The sequence below is a fragment of the Salmo trutta genome, chromosome 40 (assembly GCF_901001165.1).
Source record: "Salmo trutta chromosome 40, fSalTru1.1, whole genome shotgun sequence".
In the NCBI taxonomy this organism is placed as follows: domain Eukaryota; kingdom Metazoa; phylum Chordata; class Actinopteri; order Salmoniformes; family Salmonidae; genus Salmo; species Salmo trutta.
Genome location: NC_042996.1, coordinates 11,637,918 through 11,651,140, shown reverse-complemented (window position 1 = coordinate 11,651,140; position 13,223 = coordinate 11,637,918). Strand labels below are relative to the sequence as shown.

Below are 13,223 nucleotides of genomic sequence, written 5' to 3'. Positions count from 1 at the left end.
ATTTTTACTTAATTACTTTACACCACTGGAGATCACTGAAAACAGCGGCTCTGCTGCAGTAAATATCCACAGGCTGTTATGTGCACTGAAATTATTCCGCACTTCTGAGAATATACCAACAAATGTAGGCCTTTCAAACATGTAGGCCACATATATAGGCAAACCAACGGTGGCTTGGGTTCCTCACTCAAAGGGTCATATGGGTCAGAAGGGCCTTGGGTCCCTAGACAGCATGCATGAGGGGAAATAGTTGGAAAATATTTTGTCTTGTACTGCAGTACCCTCTAGAGGATTGACAGTGCTTCACCCAAATGCCTTTCAAGTCCCTGTAAACTTGATGGCAGTTGTACTGAGTTTTTAAACCTTTTTGATTTAATGCTCACAGCGTCTACCACGTTATTCTTTTAGCTTACTGACATTATAATTTATAATTTACACTCATAGAATATTCTGGAATTACTAGGCTACATGTGAATGTGACATTAGGCTATATTATGAACAATTGAATAATCAGCTAGGTGGGATTCAGTATTTGTGCATAAACACAAATGCAGGGATATGTTACAATATAATATATTTCCATTGGCTGTTTAATTTTTTCTGTATTTATCAATAACTGACGACATCTGTAAGATCACAATAAATATCGCCACGTGACCATACAAATCGCAAATTTTAAAACGCGTGAAGCTTGTCTGGAGTAAGTTTCCGTACTGTTTTTATCACGTGTGCTTTGTTTAAGGAAGAGCGTACAAACCCTCACGTCTTATACAGTACAGCTTTCTGTTATTTTTAGTGGTGATTGTTGATAATAGTTATCACGCCAAGTTTAAAAGCAGAAGCAACGCTTAAATATACGCGTTAACACAGCTAACTACTTGATGTTTCTCTAATTTGCATTTGGATGGTGCAAATTGCAGCTGTCAGTGTCCAGCTCAGCTGTCAAACTGTTATCTGGTGATATGCGGTCCTTGAGCTATGTTCAGCGTGTTAGTTTTGATTTCCCCGGAACGCTTTTCCCTCATGCAATTTGTCTTGGTGATGCGGACAATGACTCGGTAAAGTATCAGCAGCTAGACAATTATTCAGGGATATTTTCTTGTGTCCATGTTTTCGGACATTTGGCAATCATTGAAAAATAAATGTGTGTAGTTTCAATGCTCACGGCGTTAGTGTATCCACCTCTTAGGGCCAGTTATACATATTGTAGGCCTACCAATGACATGTATCAACTCGTTTTTTTTGTCAGTTATTTCCCCCACCTACGTGGCAACATAAATCATTTTTCAGAAGTCATAGACTGCTCTACCAACTATCCACTTGCCCATTCATTGTCCAGCTGTGCCTGTACTGTAAATAGCAACTCCTGCTTTAGATAGTCTCTGACTCATTCCCTCCAGTCACGATAAGAGGGTCAAGAGTGAAATAGTAGATGCCATAACAGTACTCCTATCACGTTCCTTGACCTACAACATATTTATGACAACATGTCTTATATCTATGGAAACAAAATGTCCTGGCTGTGACTGTACCCATGGCCTTGACACCGAAACCTTGACATTAACTGTTATTCTTTTTTAACAGCTGAATGAACTTATTGTGGGTGACACCAGTGGAAAGCTGCATGTGTACAAGAATGATGACTCCAAGCCTTGGATCACTAGAACATGTGTGGGCATGGTAAGTGGCTGCTTAGAGGGCATTTGGTCACTTCTCTGAGTTTAAATGTCGGCACATTTAAGTACTGTAGTGGCATGAAGGAGGAAATTTGAACACCACTGTCTGCATGTCTGATTTATATTGTTATTTTAGCAGATTTAGACAAATATTTAATGAGTTATCTTTTTGGTTTTAGCTCACCTGTGTTGGTGTTGGAGACATATGCAACAAAGGAAGGGTGAGTGTGCAGAAACTGTGCATAGTCCTCCAGTCAGATGAGGAATATTTGTGGGTCATTTCCCCTTGCATCCAGTGTGTGCTATCACCTAACTGTTCACTGCCTTAACTTATCCATCAGAACTTTGTAGTTGCTGTGGGTGCAGAGGGATGGTTTCACCTGTTTGACCTGTCTGCAGTGGCAGGAGCCAAGTCAGATTCATCCAGCCAGCAGGAGGCGCTGTTCTCTGACGACCAGAAACCCTGCTTCTCTCAGCACATTCCTGCCAACACCAAAGTCATCCTTATTAGTGACATAGGTAACCTCTCTGTTCTGCACCCATTTCGCCCTAGATGTAGGCACCCTCAATGCAATTGACCGCTTCTGTTTCGACTGCTTTATTCTCAACTGTGTATGTGTGTGTACATGCTTTGCAGATGGGGATGGGCGCAGTGAGCTTGTAGTGGGATACACAGACCGTGTGGTGAGAGCGTTCCGCTGGGAGGAGCCTACCGATTCCTCAGACCTGAGCTCTGGACAGCTGGTCCTGCTGAAGAAGTGGCTTCTGGAGGGACAGGTAGGTCTGTCTATACAAAGACTGAAAAACTCCTATCCTACGAAGCAATCTACTCAGGGTTTTCTAAAGCTTACCAGCTTCAGCTAGCTTTACGTTCCAGGTCAGGCTTGGTCCGTTCTACGACGGTGGATATTGCTCGTCCGCCTGCTGCTAACTAGCAGGCTTGTGTCCCTGTTGCACATGGCTAGTCGAACTCTTCATTGAGACAATGCTGAAACATTCATCCATGAATTAATCAGTGCCACATTTTCATTTGTTCTGAAATAAAAATGAAGGAAAAGTTATTTTGCAAATTCAGCAGGCTATGGTGAATTTATTTTCTAACTTATCGTTAAGGCTGTCTTTGGTGTGCTGATCAATGCATGAGCACCTTTCTTCCCACTCCTACTGATATTTGTTATTCATTAAGTCACACAAAAGTGTTACATTGCGTGAAGTTTAAAATGCATTCTATCATTACTAAATGTGTAATGTGATATATTTTAACATGTCTATTTTGTAACACACAAAAAACATTTGATTAATAAAATATTGAATCAGTCGTCTTCCTCAAATGGAGGGGAGGATGCAGTCTTTGCAAGAGGGAGTGGGTCTGATTTAATTGGTCCTCAACTCACGGCTCAGTCATTTCATTCAGGGTACGTGGAGTTATCCTGCCCCAGGTTAGTTCTTAAGGATTCGTTGTATGACCGGTTATCCCGAGTTGAACTCTGGCCCAACATATAAACCCCACATAACACTGGATGACTTCACATCCTGTAAAGTGTACACTCTACTATTTGTAATCCATTATTTCCTCCTGTGACAGGTGGACAGCCTGTCAGTAAACCCAGACCTAGAGGGTCTTCCTGAACTGATGGTGTCCCAGCCTGGTTGTGGCTTTGCCATCCTGCTGTGCACATGGACACAACAGGGCTCCTCTGAGGCGGGGCCTGGGGAGGAGGCCCCACCCACTCCTGGCAGGTACATACCATTGGACATGCAGAGCACCTAATACATATGCAGTATTGATACATACAGTACACAGTAGTAGACATGTAACAGTGCTTTGGCTGTCTAATGATAGATAGGCTGTGCCAGTTCATGTTGGTATCGTCCTGTGTTTGTAATGTGTCTGTCACAGCGAGGGTCCCTCCAGAGACGTCATTCTGCATCTGACCACTGGTCGGATCCACAACAAGAACGTTTCCACTCATCTCATCGGGAGCATAAGCAGAGGCTCCAAAGGCGACTCCTCTAAATGCGGCCTGTTTGCCCTCTGTACTCTAGATGGTAAGTGTCTGAATGAAGTTGTTCAGAAGAGCAACGCTGCGTAATTCGCTAATCGCACCACTGACCTCTCTGAACGTTTGTACGCAGTCCGTCTCATAACAGAATCCTAATGAGGATGTGTTCAGATAGACGTGTTAACATCACGGCAGTCAATTGTCTTCTAAAATAATGAGCTAAATCATAACTGCAGTGGGCTCAGCAACAACAAAAAATCTGATCCAAGGTTTATATAACTTGTGGTTGTGAAAATACCTGACTGACCTGTTTATCTCAACAGACATGACCCTGTATATTAATCCTCCTTATAGAAACCTGCTGGACATCTCTGACAGGCAGTATATCTGCCAGCTCACAGAGCTGCCTAGCCTGCTCCGCTGCCCCCTTAAAGAGAAAAGGAAGACCTTTCTTACTCTCTCACCAATTACAATGTCTAACAAGGTCACTCAGAACTAGGAAAGGCATGTAGAAGGGAGGGAGGTGTTGTGGGTGAATGTTACCAGAAGAGACTGGTTGTGGTTGAGCAGGCTGAGGGCTCTGTGAGCTCCTGGAGAGACTATCAATATTTAAAGAAAAGGGGAACCAATAGGATTATCTTACTAGAGAGTCTGGGCCAGTCACAGATAGGCTAGTAATGATGCAGCAAGAGAGGGCTTGACATGCCTGTGTACCCTAATTAGGATCAACGTTTGAGCAATTCTGCTGAGGGAATAGTGAAATGTAGCCAGATCATATCACAGCCATTTTATTTAATCAATAAAGGTGACACTTGAAGATAATGTCGCAGTTTAATTTGAAGATGATTTTTCCAAGTATTTGAATTTCGATTCAAAGCTTGTTGGTGTTTTCAGGAGAGATTGAGGGTCAGAAATGGTGTTGAATAAAGGTTACCTTCAACATAGTCATCTAAATCCCTGAGCCCGAAGCAAGGAAATAGGGCAAAATCGGTGTCCAGCACTCGGAGTGCTGCTGTAACCACAGAAATAACTAATTCCATTTCAATGTTTTCCTTAACCTCGTGAGAACCAGTGATCTGCAGGTCTTGAGTTGTTTAAGTTCTCTGTATTTTTTAATCAGACTGTCGTATTAAATGCAGTTTAAACAATACTCTTGATGCCATTAACAATATTAAGCATAAAATGTTGGTCATTTTAGTATGTAATAATGCGATGGTGTGTTTTTGTGTTCCAGGCACACTGAAACTGATGGACAGTTCAGAGCAGTTGAAATGGTCAGTGCAGGTGGATCACCAGCTCTTTGCTCTGCAGAAGCTGGACGTCACAGTGAGTTTACAAAAACAATCAACGTTTTTTTTTTTGTGACTGTTTGTGCCTGTGCGGTTTTTGACATTGTGACTGTGCCTCTTGTCTCCAGGGCGACGGCAGAGAGGAGGTGGTGGCGTGTGCCTGGGATGGTCAGACCTACATCATCGACCACAACCGCATGGTGGTGCGTTTCCAGTTTGACGAGAACGTCAATGCTTTCTGTGCAGGTGAGACTCTGGTCATATCCCTCACCTATGTATACCTGATTTACGTGATGACTAAGCAAATGATATAGACCAGTGGTTCCCAAACTTTTTATAGTCCCGTACTCCTTCAAACATTCAACCTCCAGCTGCGTACCCCCTCTAGCACCAGGGTCAGCGCACTCTCAAATGTTGTTTTTTTGCCATCATTGTAAGCCTGCCACACACACACTATACGATACATTTATTAAACATAAGAATGAGTGTGAGTTTTTGTCACAACCCTGCTCGTGGGACGTGACAAAGAGCTCTTATAGTTATAGGACCAGGCACAAATAATAATATAATAATAATCAATCATTTTGCTCTTTATTTAGCCATCTTACATATAACATTTTATTTGTTAATCGAAAATTGTGAATAACTCACCACAGGTTCATGAGAAGGGTGTGCTTGAAAGGATGCACATACCTCTGCTATGTTGGGTTTGATTGGTGTGGTGGTTAATTTCTGTATTATCAAATGAGGAGAGACAAACTTATCACACAAGTCAGAGTTATACTTAAACTGAATCTTTATTAGTGAGAGCTTTGCAATAGTGATGGCTGGTCGACGAATCACGCGAAGATGATTCGTTGAGAGCCCCGAGACAAAAGTTCCAAGGTCTTTTATAGGCAAGATACACCCCTTTCAACCGACATGACGAACAACAGATATATAGAATGGGTCACAAGGTTAAGATCTGTATGAAAGATACCTATAATACATAGCAGACAGTATCTGCTGTGTCAACAGTTTTCATTGTGTAGAGAACAGTGTCTGGCCCTCCGACTCCAAACTGGAACTATCTCTCCCTGGTACGGTATAGAACAGAAACATTAATCCATGCTCTGGAATGGTCTTTAGGTTTTATCACCCAAAAGACATCGTAAATCTCCTGTCAGTGTTATCTCCCAGAGGCCCATCCTCAGTAGAACACACACACAATAGCTATAAGAATACTCTATTCTGTTGCATGAAACAACTATTTGATACAATAAAAGTATTATAACATAATCTTGCAATTTTCCCACCATATTGGAGAAAGTCTTAAATCATTTCCCACACACAGTCTATGCCTGTGTTTAGATTTCATGCTAGTGAGGGCTGAGAATCCACTCTCACATAGGTACGTGTTTGCAAAGGGCATCAGTGTCTTAACAGCGCGATTTGCCAAGGCAAGAAACTCTGAGTGCAGCCCAATCCAGAAATCTGGCAGTGGCTTCTGATTTAAATTCAATTTTCAGAGAACCGCTTGTTGCAATTTCGATGAGGCTCTCTTGTTCAGATATCGGTAAGTGGACTGGAGGCAGGGCACGAAAGGGATAAAGAATCCAGTTGTTTGTGTCATCCGTTTTGGGAAAGTACCAGTGTAATTGCGCAACCAGCTCACACAGTTGCTTCGCTGTATCACATTTGACATTGTCTGTAAGCTTGAGTTCATTTGCACACAACAAATCATACAATGATGGAAAGACCTGTGTGTTGTCCTTGTTAATGCAGACAGAGAAGAGCTCCAACTTCTTAATCATAGCCTCAATTTTGTCCCGCACATTGAATATAGTTGCGGAGAGTCCCTGTAATCCTAGATTCAGATCATTCAGGCGAGAAAAATCGTCACCCAGACAGGTCGGTCGTGTGAGAAACTCGTCATCATGCAAGCGGTCAGACAAGTGAAAATTATGGTCAGAAAATAAAACTTTAAGCTCATCTCTCAATTCAAAAATACGTGTCAATATTTTGCCCCTTGATAACCAGCGCACTTCTGTATGTGGTAAAAGCGTTACATGGTCGCTGCCCATATCATTGCATAGTGCAGAAAATACACAAGAGTTCAGGGGCCTTGCTTTAACAAAGTTAACCATTTTCACTGTAGAGTCCAAAACGTCTTTCAAACTGTTAGGCATTCCCTTGGCAGCAAGAGCCTCTTGGTGGATGCTGCAGTGTACCCAAGTGGCGTCGGGAGCAACTGCTACCACTCCACTATGTCTTCCTGTCATGGCTTTTGTGACATCAGTACAGATACCAACACATCTTGACCACCAAAGTCCATTTGATGTCACAAAGCTGTCCTGGTTTGGAGAAGAGGATGTCTTCCTTAATTGACCCCCTATAAATATAACGGACCTATACCAGGACCTGTGCCAGGCCCGACACGTCTGTTGGCTCATCCAGCTTGTATGCGAAGCAGTAATTGTTTCAAAACATCTCCTGCCATGTCACTGATGCATCGTGAAACAGTGCTGTTTTGATGAAGGTATTGTCTGTATAGATTTTTTGGCCTTTTCCCCAGCATTGTCCCAACCATATCCGCAGCAACAGGAAGAGTTAAGTCCTCCACAATAGCATGGGGCTTGCCTGTCCTAGCCACTCCGTAGCTCACCATATAAGATGCTTCTTGTCCCTTCTTATTAATGGTATCTGTTGCTTTGATACATGTCTTACTACTTGAAATTTGTCTTAATTCTTGCTCAAAAAACTCCTGTGGCTTATTTAAAAAATTGACATGTTTTATTTCTAAATATCTGCGCAAGAGTGAAGGTTTCATCGAGTTGTGAGATAGTACTTTTGCACATATAACACACTGTGGCTGAGGAAAGGCACTACTCCAAATATAAGTGAGCTCCAAATCCATGTAGTTCTCATCATATTTGCGCCTCTTCGATGGTCCAACGTCCCTGTCTGTTGTTCGGTGCTTTCCCGGGTACCTTCGGACCGTGAGTGGAATTCCCGCGACAGAGTAACGGTTATTGTGATTGGGTGTTAATTATTTGACTAGGCTACCTGTATTTGACATTGTGTTGTTATTTCGCTGAACACTAGATGGTTTAATTGTATTTTTGATAGTGAAACGAGGCTACTCAGGCGAGAAAAAAAACCTCACCCAAATGTGTAGCCCCGTTGGAAAATATAATGTACTGTTTGAAAATGTGAAGAGTTTTTTTATATTTTTTAAATACAATTATTATTATTTTTAAATGTGAATCACATTTTAATTTGGCGTACCCACATTTCGGGATACCTGATATCGACAGTATTAATTCAGTATGTTTCCAGCTCATGTCACCATTAGATGGCAGTGTTGGACTTCAGGCTCACGTCAACACGCTTCATCCTCTATCTCAGGCTCTGTCAAACGCTGTTTCTCCAATCTCTGCATGAGCCCCAGTGGCTCTCTGAGAGCAGAGAGAGATCATATTGTTATCTAATAAGCAGGATTATAGAAATGGGCACGAGAGAATGAAATGTTATTTGTCACATGCTTTGTAAACAACAGGTGTAGAGTAACAGTGAAATGCTAACTTACAGGCACTTTCTAACAGCGCAGAGAATAATACAAATAAAAATAATACCACAAGGAATAAATGCAGAATGTGTAATGATGAACGCATGTTTAAGCTACAGATAGGATTTAATCGTCAAGCACACTGCCTGCATTCTACAGTGATATCCATGCTTTGTCTCTGGTCATTGGAGAGTGTTAGCTCAGCCTCACCACTGTTGGCATTGCTTGCTAGCCAGTGTTCACAGGGCCACAGTGATGAGCAAATCTTTTCTTATTTACTAAAGGAAAAACAATGCATTGTTGGTCATTTGGTGCTTGTTTTTAAGCATTTCATGGTAAGGTCTGTACCTGTTGTATTCGGCGCATGTAACGAATAAAATCTGATTTGATTTATTTGATTTGAACAATCTTATTTCTAAGCATCTCCTATTGTCACAATGTATATTTTACTGTAATGACTAGGGCCTGGAGTTTTTCCTGATTAGGGAAAACTCTGGCCCCTAGTCATGGAATATGTTCTTCCCTGTGGTTGTCTAACCGGCCTTTTACATGTTGGTGTTTAACAGGTCAGTACACCTGTAAGGATGGCAAGAACAGCCCCTGTCTGGTGTACGTCAGCTTCAACCACAAGATATATGTGTACTGGAGGGTGGAGCTGGAGCGCATGGAGCCCACCCATCTCCTTAGGGTCCTGGAGGAGAGGCCGGAGTTCAAGGCCCGGCTGGAGCAACTGGGAGTGGGTGAGTTGGAGTTAAACAACAATGTAAACCTAAAAGCTACTTTCACTCAAACTATATCAAGACAAAAAATGAGTTAGGTCTCACCTCATCCCCGGGCTCATTACTAGAAAGAGCCGACAGGTGGACTAAGTAGGTTGAAATACATCTTGCATGTAATTTAATTAGACCACAGCACCAGGTAGAAGGCTCCTGGGTTTCCCTGTCCACCATTTTTGTTTTGTTCCCCATTAACTCAGCTAATGCTGCCTGACACATAAACAGTGCATCTACTGTTCTGTATTCATGTAATCTAACTGAGAGTAAGGGAAACAGATTTAAATGTGTGTGTCCTCAACTCGTCTACATGTATGAAAAACCTGTCTCTGCCAGCAGACTGTTGTTCTGATGCATGACTGGAGTATTTATAGAAGCAGAGGCTGGAATCCACGCATTCACTCCTATGGAGCAGAGGGGACCGCTCTCTCTTCATCTCTCTCTCTGCCTCTCTCTTCTTCGCTCTCTCTATCCCAGGGGAATTCTCTGTCAGCAGACTAGCAACACTGTCAAACGCTGCCCAGATTCACAAACACATCACACACACACACACACACACACACACACACACACACACACACACACAAACGCAATCATAATGGTGTCTTTTTGTAGGCACCACTCTGCCGTGGTTCATGGGCAAAGCCTATGGGTAAATGAATGGAGTTTTTGGATAAACGCGCCGAAAATAAGGTTGGTGGTAAATACAGGTTTAGGGGATCTTGTTCTATGAGATAATCTTCATCCGCTAACATCACTTTTTGTGAATCCTGAAGCATTTATGTCATCCAAAAAAATCACAAAACACATGAAAGGCTTCATAATTCATAAAGGTCACGTTAACTGCCTGATATTATCTCATCGAACAAAACGTATAAGATAGGAGATCTGTGTTAACCTCAGACCTTATTTTCAGCGTTTATCCCAAAACCCCATCCTTACCCATTTTCCCCATCGAAACGAACCAGAGGTATATCATTTCAGTTTTTAGGACGACAAGCTGCCGGGCTCTATTCAGGCTTATCTTTGTGCTCCGTGGGCACTATCTCCATCTGTCCCTGGTCTGCCCCACTAATGAATGACATAGACTGCACTGCATAATACAGTAGCTAGCTTCCTGTCTGTTTATGTTTGTGTTGCATATGCACGTACTGTTCGTTTGTACTATACTCTGCTGCTCTGCATGGCACTCTGTAAGAGACAGTAGCTGCTGTGCTCTCAGAGTGACAGATGGTCCAGCTACCTGACCCAGTGGAGGCTGCTGAGGGGAGAATGGCTCATAATAATGGCTGGAACGGAGCAAATGGAATGGAAACCATGAGTTTGATGAGTTTGATGAGTTTGATGTATTTGATACCATTCCACTTCTTTTTTTCCCCAATATTTTTATTGTTGTTTTTGATGATATAATCTGCAGATAGCCATTTCATGTAGGCCTTATTCATTTAACAATTTTTTTACTGACGACAGATTTCCTAACAGCAGCTAAGCCTTGTAGCTTCCTGTTCCTGCAGCGTGTTAATAATTGAACCCCTGGGCGTGTTGGTGCTCCTTCCTGCGATTTCAGAGAACTGGTTACCTAACTCATCATGAGACAGAGTGGTCATGGAGACTGAGGGCTGAGGAGGGGTTAGGGACAGAGAGAGAGGGGGGTAGGGACAGCAAGAGAGAGGGGGGTAGGGACAGCGAGAGAGGGGGGTAGGGACAGCGAGAGAGGGGGGTAGGGACAGCAAGAGAGAGGGGGGTAGGGACAGCGAGAGAGGGGGGTAGGGACAGCGAGAGAGGGGGGTAGGGACAGCGAGAGAGGGGGGTAGGGACAGCGAGAGAGGGGGGTAGGGACAGCGAGAGAGGGGGGTAGGGACAGCGAGAGAGGGGGGTAGGGACAGCGAGAGAGAGGGGGGTAGGGACAGAGAGAGAGAGAGAGGGGGGGGGGTAGGGACAGAGAGAGAGAGGGGGGGGGGTAGGGACAGAGAGAGAGGGGGGGGGGGAGGGACAGAGAGAGAGAGGGGGGGGTAGGGACAGAGAGAGAGAGAGAGAGAGAGAGGGGGGGTAGGGACAGAGAGAGAGAGGGGGGGTAGGGACAGAGAGAGAGAGGGGGGGGGGGTAGGGACAGAGAGAGAGGGGGGGTAGGGACAGAGAGAAGAGAGAGAGCTAGGGGGGGGTAGGACAGAGGGGGGGGGGGTAGGGACCAGAGGGGGGGGTGGTAGGACAGGACGAGGAGAGGTGGGGTAGGGACGAGTGGAGGGGGGGTAGGACACAGAGGGGGGGGGGGGGGATGGGGGGAGAGAGGTCAGAGAGGAGAGAGAGAAGAGAGGAGGATAGAGGAGAGAGAGAGAGAGAGAGGAGATAGAGAATAGGCGAGAGAGAGAGAGAGAGAGATGAGAGAGAGAGAGAGAGAGAGAGAGAGACGAGAGAGAGAGGGAGATGAGAGCGAGAGAGAGAGAGAAGGGACAGAGAGAGGGGGGGTAAACCCAGCTAGCAGTGTGACATCAGTTTATTGCTGACAGATTGTGCTGCCTGTGTGTGTAGCTGTCGCCTGTCACCAAGTCTGAGTTCCACACAGAATGGTAGACATCTTCACCCACCCATCACAAACACATCCCCCTTCTCTGTCGACAGACCTGAGATTAAATATGAGTCATTGCTTAATAACAAGGAAGGGAGTAAAGTAAATGTATCTACAGTGTGTTTTATGTTTATCTAGAAGCTTCTTTCCTCTGGCTTCACAATGTGACAATGCAGGATCATTTTGGCTGTTGCTGTACAGGTAAAAGCAAGACGCCGTGAGGAGAGAGGCATATTTGTTATACCTATGGGGACTTTTATCTCTCTCTGCTTGTGTTTATTTTAGCAGTAAATGAACAATCTGAATGTCTTCTCAGCGGCATTGCCATGCAGAGGGTACAGTTTACTTTGTACCACCACTCTCAGGTGTTTTACTGTGGCAAACTAAAACATTTATGTAAAGGGAACCTGTGTACCTGTCTGCAGTATGTCATTGTAAATATGGGTTTGAACAACACTGAGAAAGTTGGACCCTCAACAAGAAAGCAAGGACATGCAGCTACTACATGCTACCTGTCTGCATCTCTTGATTTAACATCATGCCCTAATGTATTTTCTTTAAGGGACCAGATAAATGAATGGCCCATCCGTAATGCATGCCATCCTGCTTCTGCATGATGATGTCACACTTTTTCTGCATTACCTTCCCTAAGCAACCATGGTCATGCATTCTAAACTCCCCAGTTTCAGTGAATGCCGGTAGAGGAGCTCCTCAGAGCAGCTAAAGCAGTGCTCTCATCTACATTTCAAAACCCACTCTGAACCTGCAACCTTTCAATCAGAAGGCTCCCCTGCCGCCAGGGGACAGACAGGTCCTATGATCGTTGTCTGGTCAAGGGTCATAACCACCGTTTGTGTCTCTGACAGACGCCGAGGACAGGGAGGCCGTGAGAGAGCTGGTGGGAGACACGCTCTACGGACACACGCTGAAGAAGCAGGCCGGATGACCTTAACACGACCCTCACCTCTCCACTCCTCCAACCCCCCCCTTCTCTTTCTCCTCGTTTATGTACATTCTCTGAATAAAGGCTGAATCACACATTGACTGTTAGTTGTCTCATGTTTTTGGTAGAATCTTCTTATGAAATGTGTCCGGTTTGCCTAGCTCAGCTTGTATCTATTTCATACTGTCTCACTGTCTCAGATCTCCCCCCTGCCATAGTTATTGGTATTCCATGCACCACACTGGTTTAGAAATAGGTCTAGAAGACACATTGAAGTGATATATGCTCTCAATGTGAATAACCTGTATAGGTTCAACCACCAATATTTATTCCTGGTTTTTTGATCTTGTAAGTTATACCAAATGTCAGCCATTTTAGTCCCTTTCTTTCTGTCTTTTTGTTCTGGAGTGGTACAGATGTTGCATA

At 44.0% G+C, this 13,223-nt stretch overlaps 1 protein-coding gene across 1 annotated transcript; it reads left to right on the top strand.

Moving 5' to 3' along the window:
* The first annotated feature begins 721 nt into the window (after positions 1 to 721).
* Positions 722 to 12,898, top strand: itfg2 (integrin alpha FG-GAP repeat containing 2). Its single transcript, XM_029742260.1, has 11 exons — positions 722 to 1,058; positions 1,585 to 1,680; positions 1,856 to 1,897; positions 2,018 to 2,195; positions 2,314 to 2,453; positions 3,262 to 3,416; positions 3,577 to 3,725; positions 4,914 to 5,005; positions 5,097 to 5,214; positions 9,082 to 9,255; positions 12,721 to 12,898. The coding sequence occupies exons 1-11, from the start codon at positions 963 to 965 to the stop codon at positions 12,798 to 12,800; spliced, it is 1,320 nt and encodes a 439-aa protein (XP_029598120.1). The 5' UTR covers positions 722 to 962; the 3' UTR covers positions 12,801 to 12,898.
* The last annotated feature ends 325 nt before the right edge of the window (positions 12,899 to 13,223 follow it).

What these genes read in the sequence shown, in the direction of transcription:
- itfg2 (XM_029742260.1), top strand. Translation starts at nt 963, where the DNA reads ATGCGGTCCTTGAGCTATGTTCAGCGTGTTAGTTTTGATTTCCCCGGA. An exon ending in CATCCTTATTAGTGACATAG is followed by an intron (nt 2,196 to 2,313) that starts GTAACCTCTCTG and finishes CATGCTTTGCAG; the next exon opens with ATGGGGATGGGCGCAGTGAG. An exon ending in TGCAGAAGCTGGACGTCACA is followed by an intron (nt 5,006 to 5,096) that starts GTGAGTTTACAA and finishes TCTTGTCTCCAG; the next exon opens with GGCGACGGCAGAGAGGAGGT.